Source organism: Lontra canadensis, unplaced genomic scaffold (genome assembly GCF_010015895.1).
Source record: "Lontra canadensis isolate GAN:19392208 unplaced genomic scaffold, GSC_riverotter_1.0 scaffold38, whole genome shotgun sequence".
Taxonomy (NCBI): Eukaryota; Metazoa; Chordata; class Mammalia; order Carnivora; family Mustelidae; genus Lontra; species Lontra canadensis.
In genome coordinates, this window is record NW_022631032.1 from 2,197,764 (window position 1) to 2,222,185 (window position 24,422).

General features: G+C 33.7%; 1 protein-coding gene across 21 annotated transcripts in view; it reads left to right on the forward strand.

Annotated features, from left to right (window-relative positions):
- DLG1 (discs large MAGUK scaffold protein 1) overlaps nt 1-24,422 on the forward strand; it is a 253,340-nt gene that overhangs the window by 89,727 nt on the left and 139,191 nt on the right. For 15 of the 21 annotated variants that reach the window (XM_032869311.1, XM_032869310.1, XM_032869312.1 and 12 more), the window contains one exon: nt 12,245-12,409. In XM_032869311.1, coding sequence (XP_032725202.1) covers nt 12,245-12,409 — 165 coding nt within the window. Of the gene's footprint in view, nt 1-12,244; nt 12,410-21,267; nt 21,831-24,422 lie in introns of those variants that run through there. The other 6 variants (XM_032869326.1, XM_032869328.1, XM_032869329.1 and 3 more) reach the window with 6 other exon arrangements.

Here is a 24,422-nt window from a genome sequence, read left to right on the forward strand (position 1 = left end):
TAATTACTGTTCACCCTTGAATAACTTGGGGGTGGTTAGAGACATAATACTCTGCACAGTTGAAAATTGTTTAACTTTTGACTCCCCCAAAACTTGATTAATAGCCTACTGTTGACAGGAAGCCTTACTGATAACATAAGGAGTTGATCGACACATATTTTGTATGATACATGCATTATATACTGTATTCTTAGAGTAGCTAGAGAAACCTAAATTACTAAGAAAATAATAAGAGAAAATACAGTACTGTCATATCTTTGTCAAAAAAAAAAAAAGCTGTATATAAGGACCCACTTTCAAGGGTCAGCTGTATAGTGTTGCCAACATTTTCAGTCATATGTTCTGTGGCTCTAGGCTGCCTGAGTGACAAAATTAAATGCCTATTTCTTTGTCTCTGAGGCCATTTATTTTGACCTTGAAACTGAAAAGTATATTTTAACTCTTGAAAATAATGATTTTTAGCTGTTAAAGGTCCAAAGAGTGAAAGTAATGCTTTTTGAGAAGAAATACAGAACATTTCTGTGGTTTTAAATGATTGTATTTCATTGATTGTAAGAGACACTTTCTTCTCATTTAACCTTTTTGAATTTCAAAGCATTTGTAATTAATGGACTTCACAATTTGTTATTGTTTTTTTCTTTTTAAGGTGTACATATAATAAGTGGGGTGCTGTATGATTGATGATATGTACTGGATTGGGTGAAATATGGTACTAGCTAGTAGATCAATTTTAAGAAATTAAAATATCCCCCCCTTTTTTTTTTTTAGGAAACCCAGTCTTTTGAAGGTCACACTATAACCTGTGGGTTTTAGAACTGTTTTCCAAAAGTTCATAATACAGATTGTGACAAAGTTTTCTAAATATTTTATAAAATGGAAGTTTAGATCTTGTTATGAATAGTAAACTTTGAAACTATAAAATAGTTTCCTTCATTTAAAACAAAAAATTTTAAGTGAGAAAAATAGCCCATTTTTCTATTAGATTGTTACAGAATTGATCATTTTAAAATTCAGGTTTTTCTTTATAGTCCTAATTTAATAGAGCAAAGTGGAAGTTATGACTAGAATTATGCCTATTGGATTTTACAGTTTATCCATTTGTCATAACTTGTGTCATCATGTAAGAATGACTTATTTGGTGTTGCCTGGGTGACTCATTTGGTTAAGTGTCTGCATTTGGCTCAGGTCATGATCTCAGGGTCCTGGGATCGAGCCCTGCATTGGGTTCCCTACTCAGCAGGGAGTCTGCTTCTCCCTTGCCCTCTGCCCCTCCTCCCAACTTGTGCTCTCTCTCAAATAAATAAAATCTTTTAAAAAATGACTTATTTGCTTATTGTATTTTAAAATTAAAATTCTTATACACAGTATTTATACACGTATTTTCCCTTCCCCAGCTTACAGTCTTCCATCACTTTTATAGCATATCTAAAAGTGATCATTCTGATCTTGGCCCTTCCCTGTGCACCACCCCCCAAGCTCCCAAACTTACATAAACTAATTATCCCAAATCTCTTTTAAGAAACTGACTAAAGCTCTGAGCATCTGTTCTGAAAAATGTTCACACCCCTTTGCAATTTTGGGGAGCAGTTTTAGGAAGTTCTTTTTTTTTTCAAGATTTTATTTATTTACTTGAGAGAGAGCGCGAGCACAGAGGGAGAGTGAGAGGGAGAAGCAGACCTCCCTACTGAGCAGAGAGCCCATTGTGGGGCTTGATCCCAGAACTCTGAGATCATGACCTGAGCTGAAGGCAGATGCTTAACAGACTGAGTCACCTGGGCACCCCTTTTCTTTTTTTGCTTTTAGCAGATTGTTTAGAAATGCTAGAAAAATATTAATAAGAGTGATATTGCCTTGAACTTCACTTTATAGAAATGCTTTTAATGTTTCATCATTAAATATGATGATTGCTGGTAGATGCTTTAAATGCTTCATTTTCTTTATTATTAAGAGCTGCCCCACCGCCATAATTAGGAATAGATTTAACTTTGTGGCAGATTCTTAGAGTATTCTTTAAGCTTCTACTAAGATGATCATATGAATTTTGTTCTTTGATCTGTTCATATGGTTTTTAAAAAATGAATACATGAACCATTGTATTTAATTTGCTGTTTTGCCTTCCAAAACATCTTTGTCTTCATATTTGAAGATTGGTTTCTTGTTTTAAGGTTCTGTAAACTGATTGTCTAATGAATTTAGAAGCTTTCCATCATCCTCAGAAATGCAGGAATGAGCTATTCCTTGATAGAATTTAAATGTACTTATAATACATTTACATTTATTGCGATCATTCATTTTTTAATTCCTCACATCATATATTTATCACAGTTTTCATGCATGTGTTTTAATTTCTTCCCATTTCCTAAATTTTTTTTATTATGTTAGTACAGTACATCATTGGTTTTTGATGTAGTGTTCCATGATTCATTGTTTGTGTATAACACCCAGTGTTCCATGCAGTGTGTGTCCCCTCCTTAATATCCATCACCTGACCCACCTCCCCTCTAAAACCCTTAGTTTGTTTTTCCGAGTCCACAGTCTCTCATGGTTCGTCTCCCCCTCCGATTTCCCCCCCTTCATTTTTCCCTTCCTTCACCTAATGTCCTCCATGCTATTCCTTATGTTCCACAAATAAGTGAAACCATATAATAATTGACTTTTTCTGCTTGACTTATTTCACTCAGCATAATCTCCTCCAGTCCCATCCATGTTGATGCAAAAGTTGGGTATTCATCATTTCTGATGGCTGAGTAATATTCCATTGTATACATGGGTCACATCTTTATCCATTTTGTCTTTTGAAGGGCATCTCAGCTCTTTCCATAGTTTGGCTATTTCCATAGTTTGGACCTTGCTACTGTGAACATTGGGGTGCATATGGCCCTTCTTTTCACTACATCTGTAGCTTTGGGATAAATACCCAGTAGTACAATTGCAGGGTCATAGGGTAGCTCTATTTCTTTTTAAAGATTTTATTTATTTATTTGACAGAGACATAGAGAAAGAGGTCATACAAGCAGGGGGAGTGGGAGAGGGAGAAGCAGGCTTCCCACTGAGCAGGGAGCCTGACATGGGGCTTGATCCCAGGACCCTGGGATCATGACCTGAGCCAAAGGCAGATGCTTAACGACTGAGCCACCTAGGCCCTCCTATTTTAATTTTTTGAGGGACCTCCACCCTGTTTTCCATAGTGGCTATACCATCTTGCAATCCCACCAACAGTGTAAGAGGATTCCTCTTTCTCCACAGCCTCTCCAATATTTGTTGTTTCTTGTCTTATCAAATTTTGCCATTCTAACTGGTGCCCGTTTCCTAACTTCTTTAATTTCAATTCTTTCCTTCCTTCCTTTCTTCCATCCCTCCCTCCTTCCTTCCATTTCTTCTGTCTTCTAATTTTTATGAGTTCTCTTTCTATACAGGTCTTTACCATTGAATTTTAACAAATATTTAAAATATTTTCATCAACATCTAAGTTTTATTTATCCCCATATTTACAAACACTCACAGTGCATACCCAGCACTTAAGTTTTTATTGAAATTTGGAAATTGGGTTCCAAACTAGTGGTGATTTTGTCTCTGCATTCTTCAACATATGATAATCTTCTTTCTAATAATCTTCTGTTTTAGAAATTAATTTTAAAGCCCACCACTGCACTTAATGTTGATGTCTTATTTATTGCTTTTCTTATAAGAAATATGTTGGGGGTACATGGAACAGTGTACTAGTAAAACATAGGTGGTGCAAAAATATTTCTTTTTAATTTATTACAGAAACAACAAATGTTTATAGGTTGAGAGGTAGATAAGGAGATACTTACAAACTAACAACTATGTTTATTCTACTGATCAGCATTAAGAAACTTATTCTAGTAAAATAGAAAGATTTTGGTCTTAATTTCAACCATTTTAATTTTCTGATAGACTTGGGAATCTGTGTGGTGTCTATTAATCAGAAAACTTACTGTTTCTTAAGAAACAGTTCTGGAAAATATGTAACAGCAGTGAAGTAGTAACGTATTTACATTCCAAATTAAAATAGCTTTCAAACCACTATAGTCAGTAAGTAGTAATGTTGCCAATATTGGTAACCAAGATGAAGAGCAGTGGAAGGTTTGATACTGAAGATACCAACCTTAAACATAAAAAAGAATGGGAAAATTTCTAAATGGGTATTTAGAATGTTCTTAATACAGTCATTTTTAAATCTTCCTTCTCCATCCCCATTCTCTCATCCCCATTTTGTCATTCTTTTCTAGTATAAGTGTTAGCTAATTTAGATGTGGACCATCCTTGTAGGAGGGTTAGTTTTATGCATTCTACTGTATTAGCAAACTCATTTTATACGAAGTTTTCAGTGTTAAAATATTTTTGGTAATTGGTTGAGCGCAACCTTTAGATAATAAGAAATACAGATGAATATTACAGTGCGTGGTAATGGTAGGCCTGGAAAGCAACTTGGAAATACTTTCTCAAGTAATAATTGTACCTCAGGGAATCCCTTTTTTTTCTCCTTTTGGTGACCATACTTTGTTGTATTAAACTTTCTTAAAAGTGTCAGGTATAAGGGGACTCAGAGATGAATAGAGTCTTACTGGCTAGGGATAAGACAATTCGAGCTTCCAAAGAATATTTGCAGTGAATTTAGCCAATCAAATATGTTTAATCCATCCATTTATAATGACACTTTAGTAGTAATTTTTAAATTAAAATAATCACATACCGTAACAGTCATCATTTTCAAGTGTGTATAGCTCTGTGCACAAGGTTGTGCAGCTGTCATTCCTAAATTGCAGAACATTTCCATCACCCAGAGAGAAACTATACTCACCAGCAGTTGATTCCTATTTCTTCCTCTCACAAGTCTTTGGAAATCACTAACCTACTTTCTGGTTCTATGAAATTTGCCTGTTCCGATCATTTCATATAAGTGGAATTATATGGTATGTGGCTTTTTGTGACTGGCTTCTTACACTTAACATAATATTTTCAAAGTTCAATGTTGTAGAATCTATAAATAACTTATTTATTATAGCCAAAGAATATTCCATGGTATGGATATAACACATTTTATTTATTCATTTATAAATTGTTAGACATTTTGGTTGTTTCCACTTTGGGGCTGTTATGAATAATAATACTATGAATATTTGTATACAAGTTTTTGTATGAATGCACCTTTTCAGTTCTCTTGGCTATATATGCAGAAGTGAAATTACTCAAATGGTAACTCTTTTTACCTTTTGAGGAACTACCAAACTGCTTTCCAGAATGGTTTCACTATTTCCAGAATGACTACATTCCCCCAACACTGACAGTCCCCATTTCTCCACATCCTCACCAGCATGTGTTCTTATCATCAGTCTTTTTGGTTATAGCTGTCGTGGTGGATGTGAAGTGATAGCTCATTGCAGTTTTGATTTGCATTTCTGTGATAACTAATGATGTTGAACATCTTTTCATGTGCTTATTGTCCATTTTTGTATTTTCTTTGGAAAAAAAAAGTCTGTTTAAATTCTTTGTCCATTTTACAATTCGATTTTTTATTGTTGAGTTGTAAGAATTCATTATGTGTTCAGGAGACTTAACCAGACACCTTATGTTTTCTAGCTACTGTTAACAAATATATGATCTGCAAATATTCTCTTCCATTCTGAGGGTTATCTTTTCACTTTCTTGATAATGCCCTTTGATGAACAAAAGTTTTTCATTTATATCAAGTCAAATTTATCTGCTTATGCTTTAGTTGTTGTACCTAGGAAACCACTTCTAAATCCAAGGTTGTAAAGATGTATATTTATGTTTACTTCTAAGAGTTTTATGTTTTAGCTCTTATATTTAGATCTTGATCCATTTTGAATTAATTTTTATACATAGTGTTAGAAAGAGGTCTGATTTAATTACTTTGCATCCAGTTGTCTCAGCATCATTTGTTGAAAAGACTCTTCTTTCCCCCATTAAATTCTCTTGGCACCTTGTTGAACATCAGTTGACCATAAATGCAATGATACATTTTTGGACTCTTAATTCTGTTCCATTGATACACGTCTGTCTTTACACCAGTATCACAGTCTTGATTGATACAGCTTTGTAGATGCACCTGGGTGGTTCAGTTGGTTAAGTATCTGCCTTCAGCTCAGGTCATGGGATCAAGACCCACATCAGGTTTCCTGTGCAACAGGGAATCTGTTTCTCCCTTTGCCCCGCATGCCACTAGTGCACTGTGTTCACACTCAGGTGCATGCGTGTGTGATCTCTCTCTCTCCCTCCCTCCCTCAAATAAATAAATAATCTTTAAAAAACACAACTTTGTAGAATGTTTTGAAATTGGGAAGTGTGGGTCCTCCACTTTGCTCTTCTTTTTTTTTCCTTTAAGATTTTTATTTATTTATTTGACAGAGGGATACAGAGAAAGCACAAATAGAGCAGCAGACAGAGGGAGAGTGAGAAGCAGGCTCTCCGCTGAGCAGGGAGCCGGTTGTGGGGCTGGATCATCAGACCTGAGCCTAAGGCAGCTGCTTAACTGACTGAGCCATCTGGGTGCCCCAACTTTGCTCTTCTGTTTAAAGATTGTTTTGACTCTGCTGGGTCTTTTGCATCTCCATATGAGTATCAGGATTAGCTTGTGGGTTGCTGGAAAAAAAAAAAAGCCAGATGACATTTTGATCAGGTGCATGGTATCTAAAACCCTCCTACTTGCTTTAAGAGGATGATAAGGAACCATTTTTTTTAAAATCTGTCTTGAAAACTGGTAAAGTAACAATTTAAGTATTTCTCCTGTTATTCATGTGTGAACCATATCAGTAGATAACCAGATAGTAGGTGAAGAGAAATATTTATGTATATACTGTTTAATAAATGAAAATGAAATTGTAGAATTAGACTGTCACCATTTTGCAGCTCTCAGTGAGTGAACTGATTAAGGCATTGACTATCAAGAGCTCCTAACATTGCAAGAAGAGATAACCAGACCTTATATAATTCTTGATAAAAGGACACAGTACTATCTATAGTCTTGCCAAAAGGATTAAACATGAGACTGGTCAAGTTATTGCATTCAGCGGCTACTTTGCAGAAAATACAGAAGCAAAAGGGCTGCATTGAATTGTTCCATGAATATAGAGTGATTTTTACTGGGAAAGGCCAGGTCAGATGCCTTGAGTTTTTCAGTAATTACAAGGGGTAACATCTATTAAAAAAGATATTTAAAAGACAGATTTTTTAGTGATTTCTTTCCTTTTCAGTATGAACCATTTTTTTTGTTGTTGTTTTAAATTCTGTTAGATTCTCTCACATTACTTGTGTACATTCATGGATATGGAGAGAGATGTACACACATACACATAGACATGAAGATATGTATATATACGTGTATGCATATATTGCATATGCATTTACATATTATACATATACATAAGTATACTATTGATTTGGTTTAAAGGTTCAAACTGGGGCATCTGGGTGGCCCAGTTAAGTAGCTGCCTTTGACTCAGGTCATGATGTCAAGGTCCTGAAATCTAGCTCCATGTAACATGACTGCTCCCTCCCTGCTCAGTGGGTAGTCTTCTCCTTCCTCCCCTTCTGCCCACCACCCATTCTCCCTCTCTCTCAAATAAATAAAGTCTAAAAAATCAAATGTTCAAACTGTTAGCTTCAAAACATGCTTTCTTCATTCAGCAATCTATGTTTTCAGGTTTTCCTATAAAAAGAAGTAGATTTTTACCCTAAATGTCTATAACTTTTGTAGAATGTACCATAATTTTGTTAGGTTTTTTTTTTTTTTTGGGTATATTGATAGGAAGCTTGTTTCCAGTTTTTCTTCACTACAAATTTTAGTGAATATCTTCCTGCATGTACTCTCGTCAAAGTACATATTAAGTTGTGAAGTAGCTGTAAAGTTTGAAAAGATGGCTATGGGGGGAGCCTGGAGAGAAGGAAAGAAAAAAATGATAATTGAGTTTCTTTCCTTATAATCCTATCTACTATTAAAGTGTTAAGTGTATGTAGATTTTTCTTCTGCTCAATTGAGTATTTAAACTGTGTTAAATTTTGTGAGTGTTTTTGTACCTTCAGCCATACTCAGGATAAAGTAGAGAATTCTTTCCATTGGTTTTGAAAATAATCTGAGGTTAGCGCATAAAAATATTTCATATATCATGTTAAATGAACTAGCTAATAGTGATAGGAGCTTGATTGTTTTCCATGTAATTTACCATTTCACAGAAGGATGTTATTTAACAAGTGATGCTGAGGTTGTGTATTAACTTGCAGCACTGAAATTCAGAGTTAAAGGGATTTTTAATATATTTTACAATGTACATATTTGTATACAACAAATATTTATGCTCTTTACTGATGCTGTGTGTAAGATTAGTTTCTAGAAGTGGAATTATTGGATTAAGGAATAGAAACATTTTCAGGACTTGTGAAACATTGCAATCTGCCCACCAGAAAAAGACCCCTACCAAGAATATGATGATTTATGCCCATTTCTCTGAATGCTAACATTGTAATTTTTACATACTAAGGAAGTTGAGCATGTTTTTTCTAGAAGTTTACTACTGATCCATTTGTATGCCTTCTGTGACTATCCCATTATGATGTTTGCTATGGTTTTTTTTTAATGATTTATAAGAGCTGCTAATAGTGGCTAATAATTTTGTTACAAAATTTGTTTCTATCGTGACTTGTGTCTTTTTCTTTATGAGTATTTTTCTTGGGGAAGGGGGAGAATATTTTAGTTTGTTTTGGTTTTGTGTGTATGTATACACATTCTCAGCTTGAGTTGAAAAACATGTACTTTTATTTTCTACCAGTTCCTATAATTATGATTTCCTTTACTTTTGTGTATGGGGTAAGGTAGATTTGGTTTTCTTAAAATGATGTTCCTTTAAAAATAGATTACATAGAGTTAAGTGTGAGAGAGCGAGAGAGACAAAAATTCTCTTATAGTTAAAAAAAAAATACTGTTCTCTAATAGACTAACTTTCAGTTAGGATTTGAAAAGGCTTTTTTCATTTTTATATCCGTTAACTGAATAAGAAAACCAAACTAATTTAGTCAAACAACTTTGGCTTTTCATTTTGACTTCACTTAAACAACTGTGTAGTTAGAGATAACAGCATTCAGCTGACATTGGGTAAGAAATGAGCAAATCTGTATTCAGATTTCTTTTTCACCTTTCTAGCTCTGAATTATTTCTTAAACTTAGTCTTTTTTTAAATGATAAAGTACACATAACAAAAAGTTTACCATTTAACTATTTTTAAGTTTATAGTTCAGTAGTATTAATATACATTCACATGATAGTGCAGGCATTAGCACCATCCATCCCCATAACTCTTTTCATCACGTGAAAGTGAAACTTGATGTCTGTTAAGTGTCACAGTTCTCCCCTCCCCACAGCCTGTGGCAGCAACCATTTTAACTTTAGGTCTTTATGATTTTGACTACAGTTGAGCCTTGAACAACATGCTTTTGAACTGTGCAGATCCACTGATCTGCAGACTTTTTTCAATAAATATATTGGAAAATCTTTTAGAGATTTGCAACAGTTTGAAAAAACTCGCAGATGAACTGCATAGCCTAGAAATATTAAAAACATTAAGAAAGAAATATTTATAAATGTAAAATATCTGTAGATACTAGTCTGTTTTTTCTTGATTATAAAATTATAATTATGATTTTCTCAGCTTTTTTCTAGCTTTATTGTAAGAATATGGTCTATAATATATATAACATACAAAATATGTGTTAATTGTTTATGTTATTGGTAAGGCTTCCCAGTGTAAGCTATTAGTAGTTAAGCTTTTGGGCAGTCAAGGTTATACACGGATTTTTGATAGGGGGTTGGTGTTCCTGACCCCTGTTGTTCCAAGGATAAAGCTGTATTTTAGGTACCTCGTGTATGTGGAATTACACAGTATTTGTCTTTTTGTGATTAGCTTATTTCACTTAGCATAATGTTCACAAGGTTCATCCACATGTAACATACTGCCCAACTTTTTTTTCTTAAAGCTAAAAATATTCCATTGTATGTATATACCACATTTTGCTTATTCATTCTTCATTGATGGACACTTGGGTTTCTTGGGTTTTAGCTATTGTGAATAGTACTGCTATGAACATGGGTGTACAAATAATCTCTTCAGGACCCTGCTTCCAATTCTTTTGGGCATATACCCAGAAGTAGAATTGCTGGATTCATATGGTAATTCTATTTTTACTTTTTTGAGGAACCACCATACTACTTTCTACAGTGGCTGTACCATTTTACATTCCCAGTAATGCACAAGTGTTCCAGTTTCTTTTGGAACTTTTCTCTTTTTTCAGTAGGAATCATCCTAATGCGTGTGAGGTGGTATGTCATTATAGTTTTGACTTGCATTTCTGTAACAATTAGTGATGTTGAGCATCATTTCATGTGCTTAGTGGCCATTCGTTTGTCTTCTTTGGGGGAATTTCTTTCCAAGTTCTGTGCCCGTGTTTGAGTTGTTTGGTTTTATTGTTGACTTTTAGTTAGGAGTTTTCTATATATTTTGGATATTAATCTTTTATTAGACATATGATTTGCAAAACTTTCTCATTCCTTGGGTTGCCTTTTACTCTTTGGATAGGGTCTTTCGATGCACAAAATTTTAAAAAGTCCAGTTTGTCTGTTTTTTTTCTTTTGTTACCTGTGCCTTTGGTGTCCTATCCAAGAAGTCATGGCCAAATGCAGTGTCATGAAGCTTTTGTGTGCTGTGTTTTCTTTTAAGAGTTTTATCATTTTAGTCTTCCATTTAGGTCCTTGATGCATTTTGAATTTTACCTGTGGTAAAAATTAGGTAAGGATTCAGCTTCATTTTTTTGCATGTAGATATCCACTTTTCCCAGCACCACTTGTTGAAAAGATTGCCTTTTTCCTGTTGAGTAGTCTTAGTGCCCTTGTTGAAAATAATTTGACCATTTATGTGAAGGTTTATTTCTGGACTTTTATTCTGTTCCATTGGTCAATACGTTTGTCTTTATGCCAGTACAAACTTGTTTGAATACTTTAGCTTTGTAGTAAGTTTTTAAATGAGGAAGTGTGAGTCTTCCAGCTTTGTTCATTTTCATGATTATTTTGGCAATTCAGATTTCTCGAGATTCCACATGAATTTTAGGATGGGGTTTTTTCTCTTTCTGCAAGAATTCTCATTAGTATTTTGACGGGGATTGTAAATTGCTTTGGGTGGTATTGACATCTTAATGATATTTAGTCTTCCAATCCATAAACACAGAATGTTCTTCCATTTTTTTTTTTCTGTCATCTTTAATTTCTTTCAGCAGTGTTTTAAGTAGTTTTCACTGTACAAGTATTTCACCTTGTTTATCCCCAAATATTTTATTCTTTTTGATGCTGTTGTAAATAGAACTGTTCTTGTAATTTTCTTTCTTGATTTTGTATAGAAATGTAACTGATTTTTGTGTGTTGACTTTGTATCCAGCCACTTTGCTGAATTCATTAGTTCTGACAGCTTCTTGCTGAGTCTTTAAGGTTTTCTACATACAATATTATATCATCTATAAACCGAGATCATTTTACTCCTTCCTTTGCAATCTGAATGTCTTTCATTTCTTTTTCTTGCTTAATTGCTCTAGGTGCAACTTCCAGTACTGTGATGAATACAAGTGGTGAAGCTGACCTAAATTAATCACAGTTTACCATCCCAGTTAACCCCCTGGAAAATTGCAAGCCTTCAACAGACTCCAGAGTTCCAGAATAGTTACATCAGACAGATCATTCCTGTGCAATTGTCTTAAGTGGAAAGACAAATTTTTTGTGCTTTCTACTCAACCATCTTCCCATAATCTGAAATAGTTTTTTTTTTTTTTTAAGATTATTTATTTATTTATTTGACAGACAGAGATCACAAGTAGGCAGAGAGGCAGGCAAGGTGGAGGGAAGCAGACTCCCCGCTGAGCAGAGAGCCCAACACGGGATTCAATCCCAGAACCCTGGGATCACGACCTGAGCCAAAGGTAGAGGCTTTAACCGACTGAGCCACCCAGGCGCCCCTGAAATAGTTTTAATAATCAGATACTTTATTAAAAACAGGTATGATTAAAATGGAGGCCTATTTTTCTCAGACTTTATGCATTAAACTATACAATATGCTTTCTAGATAGTTCAATATTATTGATTATTTGGCTAGTTATGAAACCATGATTTGAATTGAACTCACTTTGCTTTTTAGGACTTTTTCATATATTTGAATTTTCTTTACAGAAATACCGGTATCAGGATGAAGACACACCTCCTCAAGAGCACATTTCCCCACAAATCACTAATGAGGTGATAGGTCCGGAACTAGTTCATGTCTCAGAGAAGAACCTGTCAGAAATTGAGAATGTCCATGGATTTGTTTCCCATTCTCACATTTCACCAATAAAGGTAGGATGAAAACTTTATTTTTTTTCTATGAATTATATATTACTTTTGTTACTCGTATAGCTCATGCTCAGAGAATTTTTCGTTCATATAGAATTTCCATCCCTTGTTTATGGTTTCTTAGTTATAGGGAATTGCATAATATTTATTAGCATTCTAAAAACATTTTTAAGGATATATTTTATAAATGAATTTTATTCAGTGATACTATCATTAAGCCTAAAAATTCCCACAAAGGAAATAACTATTATATTTCAAATACTACACATTGAAGTGTTTAAAGTGTGTTTTAAATATTAGTAGGTGCAGAAAAAGAGCATTAATACTAACATTAACTCCCTTCAGAAATAACCACAGTCCTGGTTTCTTCTAAAGCGCTAGCACACATTTAGATCTCCAATCACTGTGTTGTTTATTTTGCTGATTTTACATTTTATATAAATGAATTATAGTACATATAATGTCAGCTTGACTTTTTTGCTCAACATTATATTCTTCAGATTGTTTTCACTGCTCTGGAGTTTTTTCTTTCATTAATACACTATAATTTATCTTACTTTTGATGGATATTGAGTTTTCAGAATATTACAAATATAAAAAGTGCTATTTAAAACATAGGTTATGTATACATATCTTTGTGGGTAACACTAGATTATTTTCCAAGTAGTTAAATAATTTACATTTTCAGCAGCAATAAAAAGAGTTTTAACTGATCTGTATTTTTATCAGTACCTGGTATTCTTATTTCTGCCATTGTTTGGGACTTGAAAGAAATAGTATCTCATTGTGATTTTAATGTGCATTTCCCTGTTTGATAATGTGGTTGAATATATTTATTACTCATCCAGGTTTTCTATTCTGTGATAAACCTCTCAAGATTTTTGTTCCTTTTTGTCTTTGGTGTCCTTTTTACTGATCTTAAACATTTATATATTTAGAGTAAGCAAGCGAGTAGAGGGAGGGGCAGAGGGAAAGGGAAGAGAATCCTCAAGCAAACTCTGCTCTAAGTATGGAGCCCGAGGTGGGGATTGATCCCAGGGCTCTGAGATCATGACCTGAGCTGAAATGAAGAGTTGGCTGCTTAACCAACTGAACCCTCAAGTGTCCCTACAAGTTCTTTATATATTCTGGATACTAATCTTTTGTTGGTTGTATGCATTGTGAATAAGGATTATTTTTTCCTAGTAAACTATAACCTGTGTTTTATAATTCTCTTTGAAGGATGATTTAGTATTTCTAGTTAAGATTTTTAATGGTTATACCATTTAGATTTTTCTATTAATAGTTTTGGTAGGTTATTATTTCTAGGAATTTGTCCATTTTATATTTATTTCAAAATACTGTTATTAATATGTTGAGGGTTTTGTCTATAGCATATTTAAGTATGGCCCCCTTTTCATTCCTCATAATGTTTATTTGTGCTTTGTTTTGTTTTCTTCCCCTTGACCATTCTTGCCAGAAGATGGTCTTTTCAAAGATTCATCTCTTTTTAAAAAAATCTTGTGTCCCTCCCCCATGTGCTGTCATCCTCACCCTCCCTGTTTTCACATACACGTTTACCCACATAATATATGTGTTCCATATAAATCTATAATTTTAATGTGTGGATAACCTATATATTAACTAAGGTTGTGTTTGGTAGAAGCAAGCTGACCTTCCCTTGGAAGGCTAAATGAGAGATACAGAGAGGAAGAAATTGGTGGCTATTAGTGACAGAGACAGTTCTTTTATCTTACCCCCTTCTTCTCTTAACAGTGTTTTTTCTCTTCTGCTTTCTTTGAGTTTATTCTATTTGGGTTTGTTGGTTTTACTTTTTTTTTTTTCCTGGTTTCTTTAGTTACATATTATAACAGTTTCTGCCTTTTCTAGTAGTAGTGGAGTTTATAAACTTTCCTTTAAATATTACTTGTATCAGCAAGTGTTAAAATGTAATTTTTTTTAAATCATTGTAACATTTTCTTTTATTTCCATTGTGATTTTATTTGCCCCATGAGTATGTTTCTTAATTTTTAAACATAGTGATATAGGCAGTTTTGGTCTGAGAACCCAGAAGTGGGGGTCCTTCAGGACCAGCCAAGAGAGTGCTTGGCTTCATGCAGGGTAGAAATCAAACACGAGCTGGAGAAAGTGAAGGCAGAGTTGGATGAATAGCCCAAGTGACAGGTAGAGGATAGCATCTGGAGTATCTGGAAGACTCAGGAAGGAAAGGAGAATGAGTTTCTGCACTTGGGGCTCAGCCTTTGTATTTGAAAGGGGTCCAGAATAAGTGGTCCTTCAGGAATCCAGGGTAGGGGCTCATCAGAGGCAAATAACGGTGAATAATGGATGTTATTTTAGAAATCATTGAAAGTAGAAGGTATTGATGCCAGAGTCAGCTGCAGTTTTTCAAAGCTAACCTCCTGGAACGTATTTAGGATGACTCTTCTTAGATGTTATCAGATGTTTGGGGGCCTGCGACAAACCTCAGAGAATAATTAAAACTTTCTTGATTCTTCCTTGGAGTGGGAACATAGCTTCTTTGATTTTTACTCAGATACAAAATAGAAGATGAGTAAATGGGCCCTAGCAGAAAAACAGCAGAAATAGAGCCTTTCTAAAATGTAGTTCCTTCAGCTTCTCTAGCTCAACAGGAGACATTTATTCCTTTCATATCTTAATTTAGATTATATTTTCTCATGTCTTATCTCCCATCTTATTTGCTTGGAAGTCATGTGTTTCTCTTCCTTTAATGGTTATCCCAGAAATTTTAATATGCCTTTTTAACTTAAAAAACTAAAGTCAGTAAATCTCTTTGTCTTCATTCTGAATAACATAGAACTTTAGAACACTTGAATTCTAAGCACTCTGTCCTGCTGGATATGCTGTTCTTGTTTATGCCTGTTTTCTCTTGACTGAATTAATATAAACTAATACTTGAGTCGTGAAATTCTCCCAGGTAAGCATAATTCTTTGTTTCTGATGTTTTGAATTTCTGGTCATAATGATGGTTACAAACCATGCAAAGTCAATTTGCACACTCTCAGCTCCTCACTCTTGGTAGGTTGTTTTGGTAGTTACTTCCATGTGTATGCAGATTCTGACAGGGGTATGGGCAGTGAGGGTCCCACCCCTTTTCAAAAGTTGAATATAAATAAACTGATAAATATTTTAGCAAACTGACAACTTAAAATAAAAATGAGAGTCTTAACTAATTTCATTTCAGGAGAAGGTTGATATTGCTGGCCCTTGGATTCAGTGCTCAAGGTCAAACTAGATTATAGGTTCACTTACTTGTGTACTTATTGTCTGTTTTTCTGCTAGAAAGTAAGCTTTAGAAAGACAAGTATATTTGTGAAATCACAATGAGGAAGGTTGTGGTGAAGATTATAGTACACGTAAAGCCCTTATGGTTGACCATGGGCATTGCTTAACTCAGTATAAGTTTGAATGCACCTATAACCAATATGAGTATCTGGCAGATGTGAACTTTTATTTTTTTTTAAGATTTTATTTATTTATTTGACAGGCAGAGATCACAAGTAGGCAGAGAGGCAGGCAGAGAGAGAGGAGAAGCAGGCCCGCTGCTGAGCAGAGAGCCTGATGTGGGGCTCCATCCCAGGACCCAGGGATCATGACCCGAGCCAAAGGCAGAGGCTTTAAACCCACTGAGCCACCCAGGCACCCCGGCAGATGTGAACTTTTGCAGTGACTATTGTCAGGTTTAAATTTTTGAAAACTTTTGAATAAAGTTGATTATAAGATTTCAGGGGGAAAAAATCACCTGCCAGAATATTAGTTTTGTTTATCAAATAATACATACCTTTAACAAACATTTATTAAACCTCTATGCTAGTAACTTTGTTAGATTTCAGGGATTAATATTTTTATGGAGAGATATAACATAGTGTGTAACATGCAAAAATAAAGAGAAAAATTAAATTTTTGGACTATTCTATAAAAAATGAACATTAGGACAAGGTGTTGAAGGTGTGGACAAGATGCCGGTTCAGAGGAAAGGCAGTTACTGGGGATAATAAGTAAAGTAGCAGGGTGATAATCAGAGGAAACTATAAAAATTCAGGAAAGTTCATTATACTGTAGCTTTGGGAACTTGTTAGCAAATGGGGGCCTCAATCCTGAGCTGATGAGTGGCCCGATGAAGGGTTTGCCACCATGAAATGGGCTATGAAATAATCTTAACAGGTTCTTGCAGTACTGGTGCTGATTCTCATTACTGAAAAAAATGAATGAAATAAGATAGTGATTGAAAGTTACTTTATTCAGCCTTATTTTAGCCTAAATATAATTATCATTTAAGACTCTGAAAAGGAAACTTTTTTGCCAGTGCTGGGCAGTTTCAGGGAAGAAATTGGCAATATAATGGTGAAGAATTCTGTGGAAGAAAAGGACACAGTGGGTAAATTTTCGTGGTATATAAGAAATCTTCAAAGAAAGTTTAGCTTTTAAACAGTTATGAATATAGTAGTGTATCATAATAAGAACAGTGTCAAGATTCCTAAAACTGAAAATGAGCTGGGAATTAGGGAAAATGGTCAGAACAGTAAATTGAACAAATAAAACTCCAGCCTATTTCAAAATAGATTAAATCAGGATGAATTGATAAGGAGGACAGTAGGTGCACTGCTTAGTATGGGACGTTGTGTTGATGATTGAAGAAATTAAAGAACTCATATTTGGCTTTTGTTTTCAGTGGCAAGGAAAATTATGTTCAAACCAAATTGTGCAAAGTAAATATAGTTAAGCAGGACTTGAAATCGAAGATAGAACAGAGTATGTGAGCAGATAATTATTTTAAATATGTATATCACCTAGCCTGGGTACATTTCATCCAGTAGTATTAAGAATACTAGCAGATCACTGCTAATGAGATCACTAGCAGTAGTTGGTAGTTTTTCAAATATTGTGAGAAATGAGGGTAGCAGAAAAATAGACATAAGCAAATATATATCTATTGAATAGAGTCTTACCTATTTTAAGTGGGTACTTTTGAAATCAATTTTGTTTTCACGTCTCTGGAATATATTAAAATGTTGAATTTTATCTTTTTTGGATGGCCCTGGTGTGTTAAGGTAATCTTATAGTCTGCATACAATTTGACCACAAGATGGTGCTCTTACAGAAAGGATTTGTGTGTATAAATGAGCAGAGTTTTTCTAAGCAAATAACCAATCCGTGTCATCAGTCTTCTCAGCTTTGTCCTAGGAGAAAACTCCTAGAAGAAAACATAGGTAGTAATCGCCTTGACACAGGTCTTGGTGATGATTTTTGGAATCTGACACCAAAAGCAAAAGTAGCAAAAGCAAAAACAAACTAATGGGACTGCATCGAACTAAAAAGCTTCTGCACAGCAGAGGAAGCTATGCCAACAAGATGAAAAAGCATACTACTGAATGGGAGAAAATAATGATGAATCACAAATCTGATAAGGGGCTAATATCCAAAATACATAAAGAACTGATTCAACTCAATAACAAAAAAACCAAACAACTGATTTAAAAATGTCCAAAGATCTGAGGAGACATTTTTCCAAAGACGACATACAAGTGGCTGACAGGTACATGAAAACATAGATGCTCAGCATCATCAGTCATCAGGGAAATGCAAATCAAAACCACTAGACACTACCTCACACCTGTTAGAATGACTCTTAACAAAAAGATAAGAAATAATAAGTGTGGCAAGTAGGTGCAGTAAAGGAAACCCTCATGCATTTTCGGTGGGAATGTATAAATTGTTGAAACTGTTGTGGAAAACAGTATGGGTGGTTCCTCAGAAAATTAAAAATAAAGCTACCATATGACCAGAAGATCTACTTCTGTGTGTAATAATTTGAAGAAAATGAAAACACTAATTCAAAAAGATATATATGCACCCTCTTATTCATTATAATATTATTTATAGTAGGCAAGATATGGAAATAATCTATGAACCCATCAAGGAAAGAAGAAAATATGATATATGTGGTAAAAGAGAATGAAATTTTGCCATTTGGGACAACATGGATGGACCTTGAGGACATTATGCTAAGTGAAATAAGTCAGAGAAAGATAAATAACCAATGATCTCTTTTATAACGTGGATAAAAATATTGGTGGTTATAAGAGTCAGGGTAGTGAGAAAAGTGAACTGTGTGTTTTTTGTTTTGTTTAAATAGAGTAGAAAAAAAATTTTTTAAGTCTTAGTAGAGTTTCACGTTTTGAAATTTAATAAGCCACATCATAAAGATAAAAGTATAAGGAAAATGCCTATTACGTTGCATTTACAGTATAGTAGCTTTGTAGTTAGTGATTTATTTTTTAGTATTTTAGAATTTTAATATTGTTTTTCTTCTCAACCTTTTAAATTTTTCACTGAGATTATTTAATCCTTGCTTTTGTTACTATACCTGAAGACTTGAATAGGTTTTTTTGTGAGTTTGATTGGTAAACAAATAATTGGGGGCCTACCTATTCTATATATATTTTTGAATGGTCCTTTCATTTAATATTACAAAATAAATTTCTCACAGTTACAAATTCTTCATAATTGTATTTTTGGTTATGTAATCATTAAATGGATATACTCAGTTTACTGAAGCTTTATTGTTTAGGGTTCTATTATAGACAATATCATTTTGTGGAAAAAAGTAAACTACACAGAAAAAATATTTAAATCATTAAAATGTTAATAATTATTTAGTGATTTCAACATTGTGTATTTTTTTAATTCATTACTTTAAATAGACTTTCCAGGTTCCATAATGAGCTTAAATTTTGTTTTAATGGAATAGAGTTTATTTTTTGGCTCCGCTATATGATTAGGGCTGTTCTAAAGCAGGTATCAGTGAGGAATTGGTCACCTTTGATCTCCCAGTCAAATCATATGAAACCATTTATGGTTTAGTACACATATGGTTTTGTATGCATCCATTGACTACTGGGCAATGGATGAGATGATCCTAGATTTTTGTAGTACAGGTAATGGGTTATTTTCATAAAGAAGCCTTTCTCAAAACTCAGAGCTGCTTTTTAATGTCATTGGATTTGATTACAAAATCTGTGCCTCAAAAAGTACTTTTGCCAGTACTTAGGGGGTACACAGGATATCAGCGTTAGATTGTTTTTGAGCTCTTTGGCTCCCTGGGATAAGAAATTTGTGTACACAAATGGCTTAGTATTCATGGTCTGTGTTGTTATTGTTTGCAGTGTGAGTAGGAAATTTGCATTCAGCATTTGTGTACAATATCCTCATCCATACCAATCCAGAATAACAGAACCTCTATCAGTTCTAGGGTTCCCCCATCTTGGATTTTCATCAGACATGGATCATCAAGGCACATCTTTTGGGGCCAAACCAATTATATAAACCACACTAGCCAGTTTATTAAATATGTGGTCCCTATTACTGTGTGTGTTGTTGTTTTTTTTTTTAAGAGGTTTAATTTTTTTTTCCTTCAGAGGATTCTTAGTTCTCTGTTTACCCTTAGTGTTTTCCTCTATTGCTTTACCCCCAAATGGACAGGACAGTCTGCCTAGGGTCACAAAATTGCCAACTACTATCTACAGAGTCCTTGGGAAGAAGCACCAAACTTTGTGTTATAATCTCTGTCACAAAGCATCTTAGCTTTCGAGAGTCCCACATGACTCACCTCTTTTGGGCATGTGTCTGTATCTTAGGGATGGAATCAGAGAGAGAGTATTAGCATCTTTGCTTGCTGAATCAGGATTTTCAATGAATCTGGAGGTCACAGTTTCTACTTTTCAAGAGATTGCATTTAGTTGGTGCAGTAAGCACATAGTAAGCAAGATTTTTTGTTAGTCCACATCTGAAAAAGTATATGGCTGAGGTTGGGATTTATGATGTGCTTGTATCAACTTAAAAACTAAATTACTCAACCATTAGTAAATTATCAAATGGCATTTTTATTCATATATTGTTTTAAAATGACCATATATTATATAATAATGTAGCAATATTAGCAGGGCAGAGTTACGAATCTATGGTTCTTAAACTTGAGGTTGCTCGAGTCACTTAAGGGTCTTTTTTAAAAATGAAAATTTCAAGATCCCTCTTACTCTAAAAAATTCTGGTGAGAAGAGGGGATACCAGTCTGCATTTTTAACCAGCATCCTAGGTGATTCTGAGGTAGACTACTATGTTGAAAAACCCAGACCTAGATATTAAATGTTAGAAAATGTCTGTCTAGCAATCAAACAATATTATTTAGTTGAACCCCAGAGTATTATTTATGTAGTGTTGGATAAAACATGCTTTGTTGGTTTTAAAACAAAAAATTTACTTTAATTCTTTGGCATTTTTAAAAATTTATAACTTATTAATCTAAGTGTTTACAATATATGAGAGAGATGATGCTAATAATTTAAGTTATTTTTAATCACAAAAGTTCAGAAGTCAAATACTTATTTCACTGATTAATCTGTTTTTGTCTCCAGACTCAATTATCAAAGCATTAAGAACCAATATATTACATAAAATGATCATGCCATATTACAAGTGGATTTTACTCTAGCATTAGATCCTCAGAGTTGAATGTAAATTTAAAAAACTTAGAGCCTAATTAATGTGCGCTCCTTCCTGATGTGGTAATTTGTATGTGAATGACAAAGGCTCCTTCAGTAAAATTAAACAATCAGAACTATTGGCAAAATCCTCTTGTATATTTGAATTCAGTTCATATTTATAATTATTTAAGCAGTGAAGATGACACTGGATTTTACTACAGACTGAGATTGAAACTTCGTAATCCAGGGTTTCTCCACCCTGTGCATTAAATCAGGCATCCCCAAAGGGTCTTGGTAGTCCAGTGTTTATAACATCCTTCTTTACCTGCTAATCGACCTCACTTCCTGGATTTCATTCGTCTAGTTATCAGCTAACAAAAGAACAGCTTTTGGTTCCTGCAGACGCTGGTGAAAAAATAATCATGAGAAAGCCATCAACCTTATGCCGTCTTTTTTGTCTGCAAATATAAACTCAGCCATCCTACAACTAACAGGTACAGAGGGAAGATACAAGCTCTTTCATGGGAAGAAATTACAGAGAAAATGAGCATCATTTCTCAAGATTTTTATTTTCCCTGATCTACAAGTGATGCTGCTGTAATTCTAGCTGCAGTTTTTACCGATCATTCACCACTCAGCAGCTGGTAGAGAAGTAAGACTGCTTGGCAACCACCTGCAGGGCTGCAGAGATGAATTACATTTTCGGGAACAACACACTTCTATACTCTCGCGCCAGTCGAGGAGGCAATACTAGCTCTAGCCATGGCTCAGTAGGCCCAAAGCAGAAACATTGGGCAAAAAAGGGTTCATCAGATGAACTGCAGGCTGAGCCAGAACCTTCACGCTGGCAGCAGATAGTTGCATTTTTCACTCGAAGACACAGCTTTATTGACTGCATCTCGGTAGCCACCAGCTCCACCCAGGTAACATACCACTTGTTGAAATTATTTTCAGTGTATTTTTGCTTTATGTTTGCTTTGCAGTTGTATTAATATAGATTTCTTATTATTTAAAATATAGTCTTATGTACTGAAACCTTGAATGTGCAGAAATACATGTTTTCAGTCCATCTGTGTAGGTCTTTAGCATGGAAGGGGAAACAAAAAATATTTTCTCTTTTGCTCTTATGTAATACCAAACAATACAGGCTCTGATTCTGTTGAGGGACTTCTCTAAAAATACAAACCATTGTTACATAAATTACAGTGTAAATTAATAATGCTTGTCTCCTTATTTTTAGGCTGTTAAATGCTATGAAGTACAATGTCTAACCAAAAAAAAAAAAAAAAGAAAACCACTTGAGCTTCTGTATGTCATTAGATAACCTTAGGAAGATTGTTATGGTAAAGAAACAGAAGATACAGAAAGATTTTTATTTTCTAGTGTTTTGAGAATAAATTGAATACAGTTTACTGTTGCTATATACTTATATCTTAGGAAGTTATAATTATGGTTTATTCAAGGAATTTAGTTAATCTTTCCATTTCTATAAATATATATTATCTAGGGTTAATTTAAAAGCATTAAGCTTGTGTAACTACACAATTATAGGAATTTTTTTTTCAGATAGTTGACAGTTTAAAGAGATGAGCAACACTAAAAATCTCCCAAATTAAAAAAAAAGATCACATAAAACCAAATCTTTTTGATTTAAAAATAACAGGGAAATAGAAATTAATAGTAACTTAAGTGAAATATTTATTTGTCATTAAAGGAGGTTGGGGGACTATATTTTAAAATATTTTCTGTAGGTATTAAACTTTAGTAAAAATGAAGGGATAAGAAATAGTCTAATTTAAAAACAAGGGGAGATTGCTTTTGTCCTTTCACATCAATAATACTTAATAAAATTTATACACATATTCTAGTGCTTTTTAAAATAAATTTCTTTAAAACCATCTTTTTTTAATAATTAGAAGCAGCACAATAAACTGTCAACAGCTTCTTTCTTGCTTTTGGTTACCAGAATTAATCGTTCAATAGTTTTGATTTTAAAATATTGTCAAATTTCTTAAGTAAGAAATTGTATTTATTTTTCTAACATGTGTGAGAGAAATGGAATTACTGGGCTAGGAGGGATCATTAATTGTTCTTATATAGGCACTGATGTTAGTTTCAATCAAAACTTCAGAAGCAGTGATATGATTTAACTCTTAGATTGAACACTGCCTGAAAAATTTAACTAACTTGATTTGACTGCAATTATACATACCAAAAAGGGATGCAAAAACTAAGACTTGGTGTTAATTCATAATAGATTAATATTAAATGATACTTTCTTTTGTTAATAGAAAAAGATGTGCTAAAAACTTTTAAAAACTTACATGAGGTTTATATAAGTACACAGTACTGTATGTGTATACATACACACTACCACTGATACATAATCTTATTAGGGGCATACAAATGAAAAGGCAAGCAAAATAGTTTACATATAAAACTATTGAAACTACAGAATTACATTATAATTACTTAGGAATTGGAGAAAAAGCTGCTTATTATATTGTACTAAAATAGAGTCATAATTTCAGTAAAAGCTATTCACAATTAATCCTACAAAGCCATTTAAAATTTTATTTTCCTCCCATTTGGTTCAAATCATTTGTTATACTGATTAGTGACTTAGTTTTTATTTCTTTCATACTTCTTTTTTACTTGTCTTTCATTACCTTTGTATTTCATTTTTAGAAGTATAAACATTAGGTCAAAGATTTTAGCTTTTATTTCTCCTGCTCTAAAGTACCATTTCATTCTGTATATTTTTCTAACTGATGATTGGGATATTTTATATATCCAGGTCTTCTGTTGTAACTCACTGGAATTCATTTTACCGGATAAAATATGATAGGACTGAGAACATTAGACAGATTTGGATCTTGACTGATGCTAGACCACATTTTTCTGTTTCATCTACTGACCCATGGCAGACAGTTTTTAATTTGTAGCACCAGAAGGATTTGCATATTGTTAAAAAACAAGTAGATTAATGAAATTTTGTAATTTATTGAACATATACTATGTTTCTGTGAAGATAGTACTATGATAGTGTTTTGTTCTGTAGTTGATAAGTAGCAGCAATGATAACCAGATTTTCTATTTCATTGTTGTTAGAAATATTTTTTCTAAGATTTGATAGCAAGATTTAAGTTTGAATGTAATTCCTTGTAACTATGCAGCATGATACTTTCAGCAGTGTGGAGAATTGCTATTAAATCCAGTTTTATTAATTTGAAAGTCATTACCCTGATTTAATAACCTCCAAATACCTTCTGTAAATAAAAAGAAAATTTATTTAGGGATTCATTTAAGTTACTTGTGTGTTAGAAATAATCACATTCATAACTCAGATTATGTGCCAATTTCTACTATAATATCTGGAATTTAGTGTGAAGTCATTAATTTTTTTTTAATGTTAAGGAAGCTAAGTAGTTATAAACTTCTGCAAGACCCCCCCCCCACTTCTAGGATAGGGCTTGGCATATAGTTGGTGCTCAGTAAATGTTTATGGAATTGAT